The sequence below is a fragment of the Molossus molossus genome, unplaced genomic scaffold (assembly GCF_014108415.1).
Source record: "Molossus molossus isolate mMolMol1 unplaced genomic scaffold, mMolMol1.p scaffold_m16_p_6, whole genome shotgun sequence".
Lineage (NCBI taxonomy): Eukaryota > Metazoa > Chordata > Mammalia > Chiroptera > Molossidae > Molossus > Molossus molossus.
In genome coordinates this window covers 41205302-41220220 of record NW_023425399.1, presented here as the reverse complement: position 1 = coordinate 41220220, position 14919 = coordinate 41205302, and the positions used below count along the sequence as shown (strand labels likewise).

The 14919-nt window shown below is 42.5% G+C and overlaps 1 protein-coding gene across 1 annotated transcript in view; it reads left to right on the top strand.

Moving 5' to 3' along the window:
• Nucleotides 1-14919, top strand: part of BFSP1 (beaded filament structural protein 1) — a 43792-nt gene that overhangs the window by 19771 nt on the left and 9102 nt on the right. Inside the window, exon 5 of the mRNA XM_036245053.1 lies at nt 9417-9524. Coding sequence (XP_036100946.1) covers nt 9417-9524 — 108 coding nt within the window. The remainder of the gene's footprint in view (nt 1-9416; nt 9525-14919) is intronic.

The window sequence follows — 14919 nt, the reverse complement described above, 5'->3', positions numbered from 1 at the left end:
TGCAGATACTTTGGTCAACTGTACATTTCTTACCCAAGTACCACATTCTGTGCCAATTTTCTGTTTTAAAAAAGGGGTGACATTCAATAAAAGGGTTCCTCGGCGTGAGATAAGGACAAATGAGTTTCCCAAAGGCTGGCAAACAGCAACGAATAATAGACTGGTTAGCAGAGGACAAACTAGGGGAATGGTCACCATCAGAGCCCCGTACCCCAGACTCTCAGGTGATAACTCTCCACACAGGTTCTGTCAGGAAGTCTGGGGCCATATCACAGTGGGTCTCAAGAAACACCCTTGGCCATTTCTGCCCCTAGAATATCTCTCGGGTAAATCTCCACGGGTAACTTATTAGATTTCTTAATGTAGTCCTAGAGCACCCCAAGCTGAATTCTCTTTCTGCTGCTGTGGACTTCCACAGAACGTCAAAGCTGCTCTCGCTCCACGGCGTGATCTCTGTGGGATCAGCACAGGCAGCCACGGAAGCCCCAAAGCCAGGGCAATGGCCAGGGCGGCATCTGCCAGGGACCCACCTTCGACATCACCACGAAGATGCCAGAGATGTCATTCCCCCCACTGAGGATACATCATGGTTTTTGTCACAATGAAAGAAGCCCTGGAAAGGCCTCTTTTAAGATTTTTTTGAACTCCTACAAATCTGTCTGCACTTTATTTATTTTTTATCTTTTAATTTTTTATTTATTTTTTTGTTACAGATATTTTACCTTTTTTACCCCATTGGCACCCCGCTCCCCACCCCACCCCCGCCCCGTCCCCAGCTTAGTTGTCCATGTCCATTGGTCATGCATACATGCATATAAGTTCTGTGGTTTATCTCTTCCCACCCCCCCACCCCCTCTTCAGAGGGATGTCAGTCTGTGCCCTACTTCCATGTTTCTAGGTCTACTGTATTCCTCAGACTGTTATGTTCATTATATTGCGTATATAAGTGAGATCATGTGGTGTTTGTCTTTTTCTGCTTGGCTTATTTCACTTAGGATAATACTTTCCAGGTCCCTCCATGTCGTCTCAAAGGATAAGAGATCTTTCTTTCTTATAGCTGCATAGTACTCCATTGTGTATATGTACCACCGCTTTTTTATCCATTCGTCTACTGGTGGACACTTGGGCTGTTTCCAGATCTTAGCTATTGTAAATAGTGCTGCTACAAACATGAGGGTACATATATTCTTTCTGATTGGTGTTTCAGGCTTCTTAGGGTATATTCCTAGAAGTGGGATCACTGGGTCAAATGGAAGTTCAATTTTTAATTTTTTGAGTTAACACCATATTGTTTTCCACAGCGGCTGCACCAGTCTGCATTCTCACCAGCAGTGTATTAGAGTCCCCTTTTCTCCACACCCTCCCAACACTTGTTGTTTCATGATTTGTTGATGGCGGCCATTCTGACAGGTGTGAGATGATACCTCATTGTTGTTTTAATTTGCATCTCTCTAATGATAAGTGATGTTGAGCATTTCTTCATATGTCTCCTGGCCATTTGTATGTCCTGTTTGGACAGGTGTCTATTTAGCTCCTCTGCCCATTTTTTAATTGGGTTCTTTGTCTTCCTTTTGTGGAGTTGTATGAGCACTCTATATATATTGGAAATTAACCGCTTATCTGATACATCATTGGCAATGATGTTCTCCCATACAGTGGGTTGCCTTTCCATTTTGATGATTGTTTCTTTTGCTGTGCAGAAGCTTTTTAGTTTGATGTAGTCCCATGTTTTCATTTTTTCCTTTGTTTCTGTTGCCTTATGTGACGTATCAGTGAAAATTCTGCTGCGTGTGATGTCTGAAATTTTGTTGCCTACATTTTTTTCTAGAATTTTTATGGATTCACGGGTCACATTTAAGTCTTTTATCCATTTTGAGTGTATTTTTGTATATGGTGTAAGTTGATGGGCTAGTTTCATATTTTTGCATGTAGCTGTCCAATTTTCCCAACACCATTTATTAAAGAGGTGTCTTTACTCCACTGTATGCTCTTGCCACCTTTGTCAAATATTAATTGAGCGTATTGCCTTGGGTCCATTTCTGGGTTTTCAGTTCTGTTCCACTGGTCTATATGCCTGTTCTTGTTCCAGTACCAGGCTGTTTTGGTTACAGTCGCTTTATAGTATAACCTGATATCTGCTATTGTGATCCCACCTACTTTGTTCTTCTTTTTCAAGATTGCTGTGGCTATTCGGGGTCTTTTTTGGTTCCATATGAACTTTTGAAGTATTTGTTCTAGTTCTATGAAATATGTCGTTGGTATTTTGATGGGGATTGCATTGAATCTATAGATTGCTTTGGCTAGTATGGACATTTTAATGATGTTAATTCTTCCAATCCATGAACAGGGTATGTGCTTCCACTTTTTTATATCTTCCTCTATTTCTTTTTTCAATGACCTGTAGTTTTCTGCAAATAGGTCCTTTACTTCTTTGGTTACGTTTATTCCCAGGTATCTTAATTTTTTTGGCGCGATGGTAAATGGGATTGTTTTTTCAGTTTCTCTTTCTGTGAGTTCATCATTGGTGTACAAGAATGCCGTCAATTTCTTGACGTTAATTTTGTATCCTGCTACTTTGCCAAATTCATTTATTAAGTAGAGTAGATTTTTGATGGAGTCCTTAGGGGTTTCTATGTATAATATCATGTCATCTGCAAATAATGACAGTTTCACCTCCTCCTTTCCAACTTGGATCCCTTTTATTTTTTCTTCATGTCTGATTGCTGTGGGTAAGACTTCCAGTACAATGTTAAATAAGAGTGGCGAAGGTGGACATCCCTGTCTTGTTCCTGTTCTTAATGGAAATGTTTTTAGTTTCTGTCCATTGAGTATGATGTTGGCTGTAGGTTTTTCATATATGGCCTTTAATATGTCGAGATATGATCCCTCTATTCCCACATTGCTGAGCGTTTTTATCAGAAATGGATGCTGGATTTTGTCGAATGCTTTTTCAGCATCTATTGATATGATCATGTGGTTTTTCTTCATTATGTTTATGTGGTATATCACATTTATTGATTTGCGAATATTGTACCAGCCTTGCATCCCTGGAATGAATCCCACTTGGTCATGGTGAATAATTTTTTTTGATGTATTTCTGGATCCGATTTGCTAATATTTTGTTCAGGATTTTGGCGTGTATGTTCATCAGGGATGTTGGCCTGTAGTTTTCTTTCTTTGTAGTGTCTTTTTCTGGTTTTGGAATTAGAATTATGCTGGCCTCATAGAACGTGTTTGGAAGTCTTCCTTCTTCTTGAATTTTTTGAAATAGTTTGAGGAGAATGGGTGTTAGTTCTTTTTTGAATGTTCGGTAAAACTCCCCCGTGAAGCCATCTGGGCCTGGGCTTTGGTTTGCTGGGAGAGTCTTGATTACCTCTTCAATTTCCTTAGTTGTTATTGGTCTGTTCAAGTTTTCTATCTCTTCCAGGTCCAGTTTTGGGAGACTGTGTTTCTAGAAATTTGTCCATTTCGCTTATGTTGTCGAATTTGTTGCCATATAGTTGTTCATAGTAGTTGTTAACGATCTTTTGTATTTCCGTGGTGTTGGTTGTTACTTCTCCTCTTTCATTTCTGATTTTGTGTATTTGGGTTCTCTCTCTTTGTTTCTTGGTGAGTCTAGTTAAGGGTACATCAATCTTGTTTATCTTTTTTAAAAACCAACTCTTTGTTTTATTGATCCTTTGAATTGTTTTTTTTTTTTTTTTTTGGTCTCTATGTCATTTATTTCTGCTCTGATCTTTACTATTTCCTTCCTTCTACTTGCTCTGGGGTTTCCTTATTGTTTGCTTTCTAATTCTTTAAGTTGTGAGGTTAGACAGTCAATTAGAAATTTTTCTTGCTTTTTGAGGTAGGGCTGTAGTGCTATGAACTTCCCTCTCAGAACTGCTTTCGCTGCATCCCATAGATTTTGTGTTGTTGTGTGTTCATTTTCATTGGTTTCCTGGAAGTTTTTACTTTCTTCCTTGATCTCCTCGGTGACCCATTCATTGTTTAATAACATGTTATTTAGCTTCCATGTGTTGAAATGTCTTTGCATGTTCTTGCTGCAATTGATTTTTAGTTTCATGCCATTGTGGTCTGAGAAGATGCTTGATATGATTTCAATCTTCTTGAACTTGTAGAGATTTAGTTTGTGTCCTATCATGTGGTCTATCTTTGAGAATGTCCCATGTGCACTTGAGAAGAATGTGAATTCTGTAGTTTTGGGGTATAAATCTCTGTAGATATCTATTAAATCCATTTGGTCTAGTGCTTCATTTAGAGTCTCTGTTTCCTTGCTAATTTTTTGCCTCGAGGATCTATCCAGTGCTGTCCACGTGGTGTTGAAGTCCCCTGCTATGATTGTATTGTTGTAGATTTCTCCTTGGAAGTCCTCCAGAAGATTTTTAATATATTTTGGTGCTCCTGTTTTGGGTGCATATATGTTTATCAAGGTTATATCTTCCTGTTGAATAGATCCTTTCAATATTATGTAGTGATCTTCTTTGTCTCTAGTTATGGTCTTCATTTTGAAATCTATTTTATCGGATATGAGAATTGCTACCCCAGCTTTTTTATGCTTTCCATTTGCTTGGAAAATTTTTTTCCATCCCTTCACTTTCAACCTATGTGAGTCTTTTGTTGTGAGGTGGGTCTCTTGTAAACAACATATAGATGAGTCATGCTTTCTTATCCAATCAGCTACTCTGTGTCTTTTTATGGGAGCATTCAATCCATTTACCTTTAAGGTGATTATTGATATGCACTTATTTATTGCCATTTTTGTTTAGTGTGGTTCTATTTTTCTTCCCATTTCTACTGCTAATTACAGCAGTCCTTTTAACATTTCTTGCAGTGCTGGTTTGGTGCTAATGTATTCCCTTAGCCTTTTTTTTTTTTGTCTGGGAAGCTCTTTATTTGACCTTCTATTTTGAATGGTAGTCTTGGTGGGTAGAGTAGTCTTGGATTCAGATCCTTGTTTTTCATGACCTTGATTACTTCATGCGATTCTCTTCTGGCCTGTAGTGTTTCTTGTGAGATGTCAGCTGAGAACCTTATGGGGTTTCCTTTGTAGGTAAGCTGTTGCTTATCTCTTGCTGCTTTTAAGATTCTCTCTTTGTCTTTAATTTGTGGCATTTTAATTACTATGTGTCTTGGTGTGGGCCTGTTTGGGTTCTTCTTACTTGGGACTCTCTGTGCTTCTTGAACTTGAATGCCTTCTTCCTTCACCAAATTAGGGAAGTTTTCTGTCACTATTTTTTTGAATATATTCTCTATCCTTTGCTCATTTTCTTCTTCTTCGGGGACTCCTATGATGCGAATATTATTATGTTTCCAGTTGTCCCACAATTCTCTTAAGCTGTCTTCCTGTTTTTTAATAGTTTTTTCCTTTTGTTTTTCTGATTGGTTGATTTTTTCTACCCTGTCTTCTAATTCACTGATCCGGTTCTCAGCTTCCTCTACTCTGCTTTTTAAACCTTCCAATGTGTTTTTCATTTCTGATATGTCATTTTTTATCTCTTCTTGTTGGTTTTTAATTTCCACTTGGCTTATTTTCAGTGTCTCTATGTCCTTACTCATGCTGTTCAGCTTCCTCAAGATCATGGCTCTGAATTCTAGCTCTGTTAACATGCCTAATTGCTCCACATTGATCTCATCTTCGGTGGAGGTCTCTTGCTCTTTCATTTGGCTTCTGTTTCTGTGTTTCAACATTTTGGCTATCACTGTGGGCTTTGGAGCCTGTGAAGTTTTCCCTGTGGGTGTTGGTGTTCTGCTGTTTGTGGCTCCCTCTCCTGTGTTTAGATGAGTGAGGGAGGACCCAAGTAAACACCACTGTCAAGTCTTACTTTCCTGGTTAAAGTTGCCAGCCCAGGAAAGGTACTGTTAGCTTTTTGCCTGGAGGCTAGCATTCGAGGTTACTTGATGAGTTTTGGGTTGTTAGTTGATAGAAAAACTCCCTCAGGTGCTCAGCACAAGGGGATTTCACAAGGGTGGGGCAGATGCTGGTTGTTAATGAGCTTCAATTAGCACTTTAATGGCCCATAGGGTGGGGTTGGATCTCCGAGGGAGGGGCTGCTGTCTCTCCCCAGAGCTCTGGGAAGGAGCAAGATGGCCGTTGTCCTGCGTGGCTGGAACTCAGCAAAAGCTCTGAGCGCCCTCCAAATCCCGAGTGTCCCCACACAGTTCCAGTCCAGTCTGCCCTCCCTCTGCCGTAGTCCAAGGTGAGTGGCTGTGGCTGTTTCAGCCTCTGTCCGGGCTCTGCGCTGTGGAGCTGCTTGGGGGTGTAACCCGAGGGCGCCGCTCCCAGCTAAGGCCGCTGCCGAGCTGCCGACGTGGGCTCCCGTCTCGTGCCTTCGCAAGCCTACCAGGATGGAGTCAGTGTCCCTCGTTATATGGTCCTCACCAGCTGCTTTCCTTTGCTTTTTCCCATCAATTTGTCTGTGTTATAGTTGTAATTCCAGTTTGGTTCTGGGAGACTGTGTAGCTTCCGTTCACTCTGCCATTATTTTTCTTCTGAAAGGCACTCTTTTTTTTTTAATCCTAACCTGAGGACAGTTTTCTATTTTTTGTTCAGGTTGAGTGGGAGGGAGAGAGAGAGAAACATCAGTGTGAGAGGGACACATCGAGTGGCTGCCACCCGCATGACCAACCAGGCCTGGGGACAAACTGCAACTGAGGTACCTGCCCTTAGCGTGAACCAAACCCGGGTCTCTTTGGACTGCAGATTGACGCTCTAACCACTGAGCAAACCGGCCAGGGTCAAAGACACTCTTGAATCCTGCATAATAACATCTGAGAGGCAGCTCACTTTACTGGACCTTCCACTGAGATATTAATGATCATTTCAGGTTCCTGCTCTTCTCAGCTGTTGCATCTGAGGATGCTACAAAGACCTAATGTAGCTTTTCCTAAAGCGTTAACTTCCTTTGTCTGTGATTTCTTTCCAGACACCTCGTTTTTATTTGCAAACATATTTTCCCTGTAATTCAAAGGTATTTTACACCAGAGCACACTTTTAAAATCATATCATCCTTTCCCTGTGACAGAATTCTTCTGAGCTGTAAGATTATAGAGACTGTCTGGATTTATTTTGAGAGCATCAGTGGATCATTAGCGATCATTAGCATTGCCCAGGAACTTGTTAGACATGCAGAATTTGTATAAAAATCTGTATGTTAGCAAGATATCCAGGAATCCATGTGCATGTTAAAGGTGGAGAAACAGATTTAGAAAGCATCACATTCTTTATTAATCTTAGTTTAAAAACTCTACATATGAGTTAAATGGTCACTTTCAAGTTTGTTTCATTTTGTTAATGTCATAGAAAATGTCTGCCACATTTGCTCACATGAGGATATAATTAGCTAATTATGGGAACGCAGGTCAACTGGTTAATGTGTTAGTAAACATAATGTCAGTGCCCTCTAACCAGAGGTCATGGGGTATGTATCTGTGGTCACATAAAGCTGAGTTAGTTTTTTACTGCAGGAAGGGAGGGTGTATATTGTGGAGGCTCGCAGGACACCCCAGTGTGATCAGAGCACCCAATCCAGAGCAGGGCCCTGGTAGTCAGGGCCCTGCTCTGGATTGGGTGCTCTCAAGAGGGGACCGGTCCTGTGGCTGAGTATCTTGATAATTTCTGTCAGTGAGGCAGAGAAATGGAGTGTGGCTAAAGCTACACCTGGTAATCTAGCAGCATCACTTGTGTTAGTAGGGAGAGTGGACAGTTGGCCATTTTTGTGGTTATGCAGAGGTCTTTTGGTCTGAGCTCAGCACAGTCACAAAGGGTCTTGTTTCTGTCCCATTCCCCCATGGTCCCAGAATGACATCTTTGGATATTGGGGTGGCATTGTTTATACGTTTATAGTAGGGAGCATCATAACCTGACGGTTAGTGACAACTACCAGCTGACAGCTATAGGGCTGTCTGCCTTCCTCTTCAACAAGTATCCAAGGGCCAACTACACGAGAGGCACCTTGTGGGCAGGTGTGGGGAGAGGTGTAAGATGAGTAGGTCCTGGACAGTGAGGAAGGTGGGGCCAGACAAGCAGGCAGGATGCTGGAAGGAGATGGCCAGCATCCCCAGGCTGCAGGTCTAGAATTCCAAGTGTGGTGTAGATCCTCCATCTACTGGTACACAGGGGCACAGGTCCCCTTCTGCTCCCAGCCACCCTCTTTTCTGCACCTTTGAGGCAGGGAGGTGGGGACTGAGACACAGAGAAACAAAGAGGACAGAGACAAACAGAGGCAGAGTCAGTGAGAGCATGCATTCCTTTCACTGAGAAACACAGAACTAAACACAGTTGAGAAGGTCCTTCTGCAGTTACATCTCAAGTCCTGCCTTCCCCATGGGGTCAGGCCACAGGACTAGATTTTCACGTCCTCCCTTTAAGCACATCCGTGTTGCTCTAGCTGTCTCTCTGTCTGTGTTGCTGCTCCAGCCACTTTGCAGGGTTTTGGAGTGCAGGGGGCTGCCTTAAACGTGTGTCCTTGAACACGGGAGCACTGGGAAAATGCCTGTTTCTGATTTTTCCTGCAAGGCTGCATGCTGTGTCAGAAGGCACTGCTCTTGAGCAGTCAGGCTCTTCTGAAGCGATTTGGATGTTCTCAAATAACCAGTGGAGAGGTTGGATGGAAACAGGTGCCTGCTCTGCAGAGTGTGGAGGGTTGAGGGATCTCCTTTGAGGATGTTCTGTGGACTGATAGGTGGTGCAGCTGCCTCACCATGTCCCCGGCTCCCCTTGTGGCCCCTTGACTTCTGCTTTGTACAGCAGTGACGTCTTAGCACAGTCGACAGCTCTGGGCTCAGACTGACCTTGCTGTGCTGACTGCACAGACACACAGAATAGAGCCCAATGAGAAACTGCATTCCAAGTTTTCCTTTTGACAGGAGGGAAGGTGCCTTGTCCAGCATCTCTTATCCAGTTTGTGGCACAGCCAGCTCTGAAATGCAGGTCTCCTGACACTGTCTCTGCACTTCACTCACACTCACAGCATTAATGCTTCAGATGTTGGGGACACACTGGGTGACTCAAACAACAGACATGTATATTTCACAGTTCTGGAGGTATCAAGTCCAAGATCATGGTGCTGGCAGATTTGGTTCCTGGTGCAAACCCACTTTCTGGCTTGCTGATGCTGCCTTCCCACTATGTCCTCATGTTGCCTTTCTTTGGTGCAACCAACACAGACAGAGGGAGAGCTCTGGTGTCTTTTTATAAGGACACTAATTCCATTCCGGGAGTCCCACCCTCATGACCTCATTTTAACCTAATTACCTCCCAAAGGTTCCACCTCCAGATGCCATCCCATTGGGGGTTAGGGCTTCAGCATGTGAATTTGTAGGGTGGGGCACCACATCTTTTCTGCCCCTTTCTTTTTTTCATTTTCCTCTACATTAAGCGTGTGTGAGTACTGAGTCTGGTCTTCTTTGTGCAGGAGAAGCTCCTGACGGAACGAGAGGCAGCTGCCCTTCAGCGTCAGCTGGAGGAAGGCCAGGAGGTACTGTCTTTTCTGCAGGCACAGAGAGCTGAGCTGCAGGCCCAGGTAGGTCCTGCATCCTCTTATCCACTGATTCCTGTTGGGCATTCAGCCACACGTGTGAGCCAGAGTTCACAACACTTTCATCCAGTGTCAGGTGCATGTAGAGGAATGTACACATACCCAAGATCAGTGATTCTCACAAACTCAGAACACCTGTGTGCCCAGCCCTCAGAGCCAGAAACAACACTCTGAGTAGGGTGACCAGCTGTCCTGCTTTGCCCTGGACCGAGGGGTTTCTCAGGACGCCACTGGAGAAGTCCTGGGCACAGGAGACAGTGGGTCACACTAATCCCCAGCCCTTCAGAAGATCCCTCTCGTGCCCTCTGCCCTACCGAGGATAAGGCTGTCAGCATAATCCATCTGTTTTTGCCTAGTTTAAACTTAAATTGTTTTTAAAATAAGAAATGGACACATGTTGGGATTTTTATCCTACATTTCTTCATATCTGTGCTTCCTGTTTCTCTTTTCATGACTGAAAATTTCTCCTTTGGATTTTGATTACTAACCCAGGAGAGAGTAGTTGTGTCAGTATTTGCTTTGCTCAGAATTTGTTAGTGGAAAGCTCACAACTTCTACCCCCCCTTTTTGGGGGGTGAATCTTATTTTGAAAACTAATCTCAACAGAAAATCTCAATCCTGTTTTCATGGTGCACTGTTTTGGTGAGTTGGTAGTGTTTGGCTTCTTCTGAGGCCTTGAAAGGATAGAGGGAAGGGTGTGTGTGTGTGTGTGTGTGTGTGTGTATGTGTGTATTGTGTACATGTGTATATGTATGTGTAGAAGTATGTGTATGTGTGTGTGTGCACACATACATATGCGTGTGTGTGAGAATTCAGTAGAATCAACAGGAATTAAAAAAAGAAGAAATTAACAACACTAGACTAAGATAGTATAAGAAATAACAGAATGCATGGCAAGAAAAAAGTAGGATTTGTTTTGTGAAACGTTGTTTTAAATAAATATATATGTATATTTAACTATACATACTTGTTCAAACACATACATTTGCATGATATCTATGTTCTATGATGTAAATGTGTTTCTGCCTGTGGCTTTGGTCATGAAGTTGACAAACACTGTCCCAGATCTGAGAAAGATGAGAGCCCAGATAATGTGTTGAATTCCAGTTCCAGGGCAACAAAATGTTTCTCCCTCTATGTACCTATGAGTATTTGTTGAATATAAAAATAAAACATTTCATAAAGAATGAATCTACTTTCTGAGAGTATGAAATAAAACTCTCTGGTTGGTTACTTGCCCCACCTGTAGTAGTTGTAGAAAGAGAGACTCATTTTACTCTGATGTGGTTTTCTTTCTGAGGAGATGGGGTGAGTTCAGGGTGGTATGGCCATAGACTGTTGTTTTCTTTCTGAATTGTGGGGGAGGGGTGTCACCTTCTCTTCTGTTCCATGCCCCTCACTGGTAGTCAGGTGAAGCCCATGGACCCCTTTTCAGAAAAATGTTCAAGGCATATAATATCAATAAAGTAAATATAATAAAGAGGAAACCAATTATATTGAAACAGTTATCAAAATATTACCAAGTCCTATCCTATATAATAATATATGTGCTTATATTAAATATAGTAGTCTCCCCTTATCTGTGGTTTCACTTTCCATGATTTCAGTTATCTGTGGTCAACTGTGGCCTGAAAATATTAATGGAAAATTCCAGAAATAAACAACTCATAAGTTTTCAGTTGAGTGCTGTTCCGAGTAGCATGATGAAATCCTGTGCTGTCCCTCTCCCTCCCACCCAGGATGTGAATCATCCTTTGTCCAGTGTCTCCACACTGCATATGTTTACCAGCCATTAGTCACTTAGTAGTTGTCTGGGGTTATCAGATCCACTGTGCTGTATTGCTTGTGTTCAGGTAAACCTTACTTTACATAATAATGGCCCCAAAGCACAAGAGTAGTAATGCTGGCAATCGTTAACACCAAAGAGAAGCTTAAAGTGTTTCCTTTAATTGAAAAGGTGCAAGTTCAGAGCTGTCTGTGGTTTCAGGTGACCACTGGGGGTCTTGGATCATATCCCTCATATGAGGGGAGACACTGTAACAAACTCTAGCAGTAGATCTAATGAAAAACAGTTATATTATTTTTCTCTTTCTGCTGTAATAAATTACCACAAATGCAGGGTCTTAAAACAGCACTCCTTTATCTCACAGTTCTGTAGGTCAGAAGTCTGGGCAGGCTTGGTTGTTTTCTCTGTTCTGAGTCTCACAGTCTGAAAAATAAAGATGTTGGCCATCCTGGGTGTCATTATCTGGAGGCTTTGGGGGAGAATTTCTCCCAGTATTATTCAAGTTGTTGGCAGAATTCAATTCTGTGTGCCTGTGGGACCGAGGCCCTATTTCTTTGCTGCCTGTTGGCTAGGAGTTGCTGTAGAGGCCACTCATATCCTTGGTTATGACCAATCCATCTTCAAAGCAAGCTATGGTGCCTCGGATCGTTCTTTTGCGTCTAATTATTCTGACTCCTGCTTTTAAGAGCTCATGTGATTAGAAATAAGTAGAATACTCTTTGTATTTTTTAAGGTCAACTGCTTAAGAACCTTAATTACATCTGTCAAGTCCCTTTTGCCATGTAATGAATATACCATGAGTGTAACACCAAGGGGCAAAGGTCATAGGGACTAAAATTTTGCCTAATTAGCGTTAATTAAAATACAGATGTGGCTGGGCCTACCCAAGAGTTTCTGACTCAGTAGGTCTGGGGTATGGCCTAAGAATTTGCATGTCTAAGTTTCCAGGTGCTGCTGCTGGTCCAGGAATCACACTTTGAGAACACTGATGTAAGATGGGTACCAGGTTCTACATTTGGTCTACCTGAGTCTGGGTTTGGGTCCTCCACAGCCTTATTCAAGAGGTGTTCATGGCTGGCTTTTTGCTGATTTTTTAAATTAATTAATTAATTAATTAATTAATCTATTTTTTAAAATTCTTACCTGAGGATATTTTTTCATTGATTTTTAGATAGAGTGAAAGGGAGAGAAGGAGGGTAGGAGACGGAGGGAGGGAGGGAGGGGAGAGAGAGAGAGAGAGAGAGGTGAGAGAGACATATGGCTTGGTTGCCTCCTGCACGACTCTGACCAGGGCCAGGGATGGAACCGCAATCGAGGTATGTGCCCTTGACTGGAATCAAACCCGCAACTCTTTGGTTGGAGGGCCAATGCTCTAATGGCTGAGCCAAACTGGCTAGGGCTTTTTGCTGATTTTAAAAGGTTTTAGTGCCCAGCTGGTGTGGCTTAGTGGATTGAGCATCAACTCATGGACTGAGAGGTCCTGGTTCAATTTCCAGTCAGGGCACATGCTCAGGTTGTGGGCTCTATCCCCAGTAGGAGGCGTGCAGGAGGCAGCCGATCGATGTTCCTCTCTCACATTTAATGTTCCTATTTTTCTCTCTAAAAAAGTCAATAAAACATATTTAATTTAAAAAATATTTAATTAATTAATTTATTTTTGTTACAGATGTTTCTCCTTTTCCCCCACACTGATTCCCCCCTCCCCCCTCCCCACCCTGTCCCCAGCTTTGTTGTTCATGTCCATTGTTCATGCATACATGCATATAAGTTCTGTGGTTTATCTCTCCCCCACCACCCCCTCTTCTGGGGATTGTCAGTCTGTACTCCACTTCCACGTCTCTGGGACTACCCCATTCCTCAAACTGTTATGTTCATTATATTCCACAAATAAGTGAGATCATATGATACTTGTCTTTCTCTGTTTGGCTTGTTTTGCTTACGATGATACTTTCCAGATCCCTCCATGTAGTCTCAAAGGATAAGAGATCTTTCTTTCTTATAGCTGCATAGTACTCCATTGTGTATATGTACCACAGCTTTTTTATTCATTCATCTACTGATGGACATTTGGGCTGTTTCCAGATCTTAGCTATTATAAATAGTGCTGCTACAAACATGGGGGTACATATATTCTTTCTGATTGGTGTTTCAGGCTTCTTAGGGTATATTCCTAGAAGTGGGATCACTGGGTCAAATGGAAGTTCAATTTTTAATTTTTTGAGGTCACACCATATTGTTTTCCACAGTGGCTGCACCAGAATAAAAGATATTTAAAAGAAAAAGGTTTTAGTGGGTTCACAAGTAGTAGCTAAACTGACTGCTCAAAGAGAGATTTGGTGTCATGGCCAACTATGACTGCCAGACTTGGTTGGGGAAATAAAGGAGGAAGAGCCCCTTGTAGCCTGAGGATTCCAACCTGGCAGGGCTGTGCCAGCTGATTCTGCTTATGGTTAGAGCATCTGATGCTTCCAGAACTCCTCATAGCAAGGTCTCCCAGTGAGGTCTCGGAACCAGCAGTATCAGCCTCAACTGGGAACGTGACAGACCTGCACACTCATGGACCCATCCCAGACTTACTGACTCAGGAGCTCTGTTCTAACAGGCCCTCCAAGTTTTTCCAAAGACTCAAGTTTGAGAACACTGAGCAACAGGATGAGAGGCAGTACCCATTCCTTTGGCACGGCACTTCTTACAGGTGGAAGAAAGGATAGGCACTTTTTGTTGGCTAAATTGCATTGACTGAAAATTTCTGTGGGAGGAAAGTGAAAAAATGTCATGTATTGCTTGGAAAGTGTGGCCCTCCCAGCTGTCATGACACAATCAGGTCTCAGTTCTTAAATGTCTCCCACCTGGAACAATTCAGTTCTGGACCAAATTTTCCACAGAAAAAATGTTTTGGTTGTTGACCCCAACTTTTGTTTCCGACATGACAGCCCTTTCAGGCTGATACCTCAGCATGACTAGAAGCATCTCTCAGGCAACATACAAAAGAGATAATGGCCCTGGCCAGTTTTGCTCAGTGGTTAGAGCATTGACCTGCAGTCCAGAGAGATCCGGGTTCGGTTTCTGCTGAGGGCACGTGTCTCGGTTGCGGTTTGTCCCCGGCCCTGGTTGGGTCATGTGGGTGGCAACCACTTGATGTGTCCCTTTCACGTCAATGTTTCTCTCTCTCTTCCTCCCACTTTATCTGAACAAAATATCGGAAAAAAGAGTCCTCGGGTGAGGATAAAAAAAAAAAGGAGACAATGCTTTTGTTGCTGGTGAAATCAAAGATTAGCACAATTTAAAAACATAAAGAGGCCATCAAGAGTGCTAATGTTGCTAAGGGTGTGAAGGAAGCAATTGAGGTAGAAAACTGTTGTTGATTTGGATAAACAAATGGCAGTTAGCTGGTGACAGCATTTCAGAGGCAGTGATGAGAAAAAGCAAAGATGGTGAAGATGCTGCATACTGACCTCCTGAAAGATACCCTGGAACGAGAGCTGGGAGTGATTCCTGTAGGCCAGTAGAGGGTGATACATGGAAGAAAAAAAAGTTTATTTACAGATTAAGCAGTACATTAGACATGTACTATATATAAGAAAGGTTAAAATA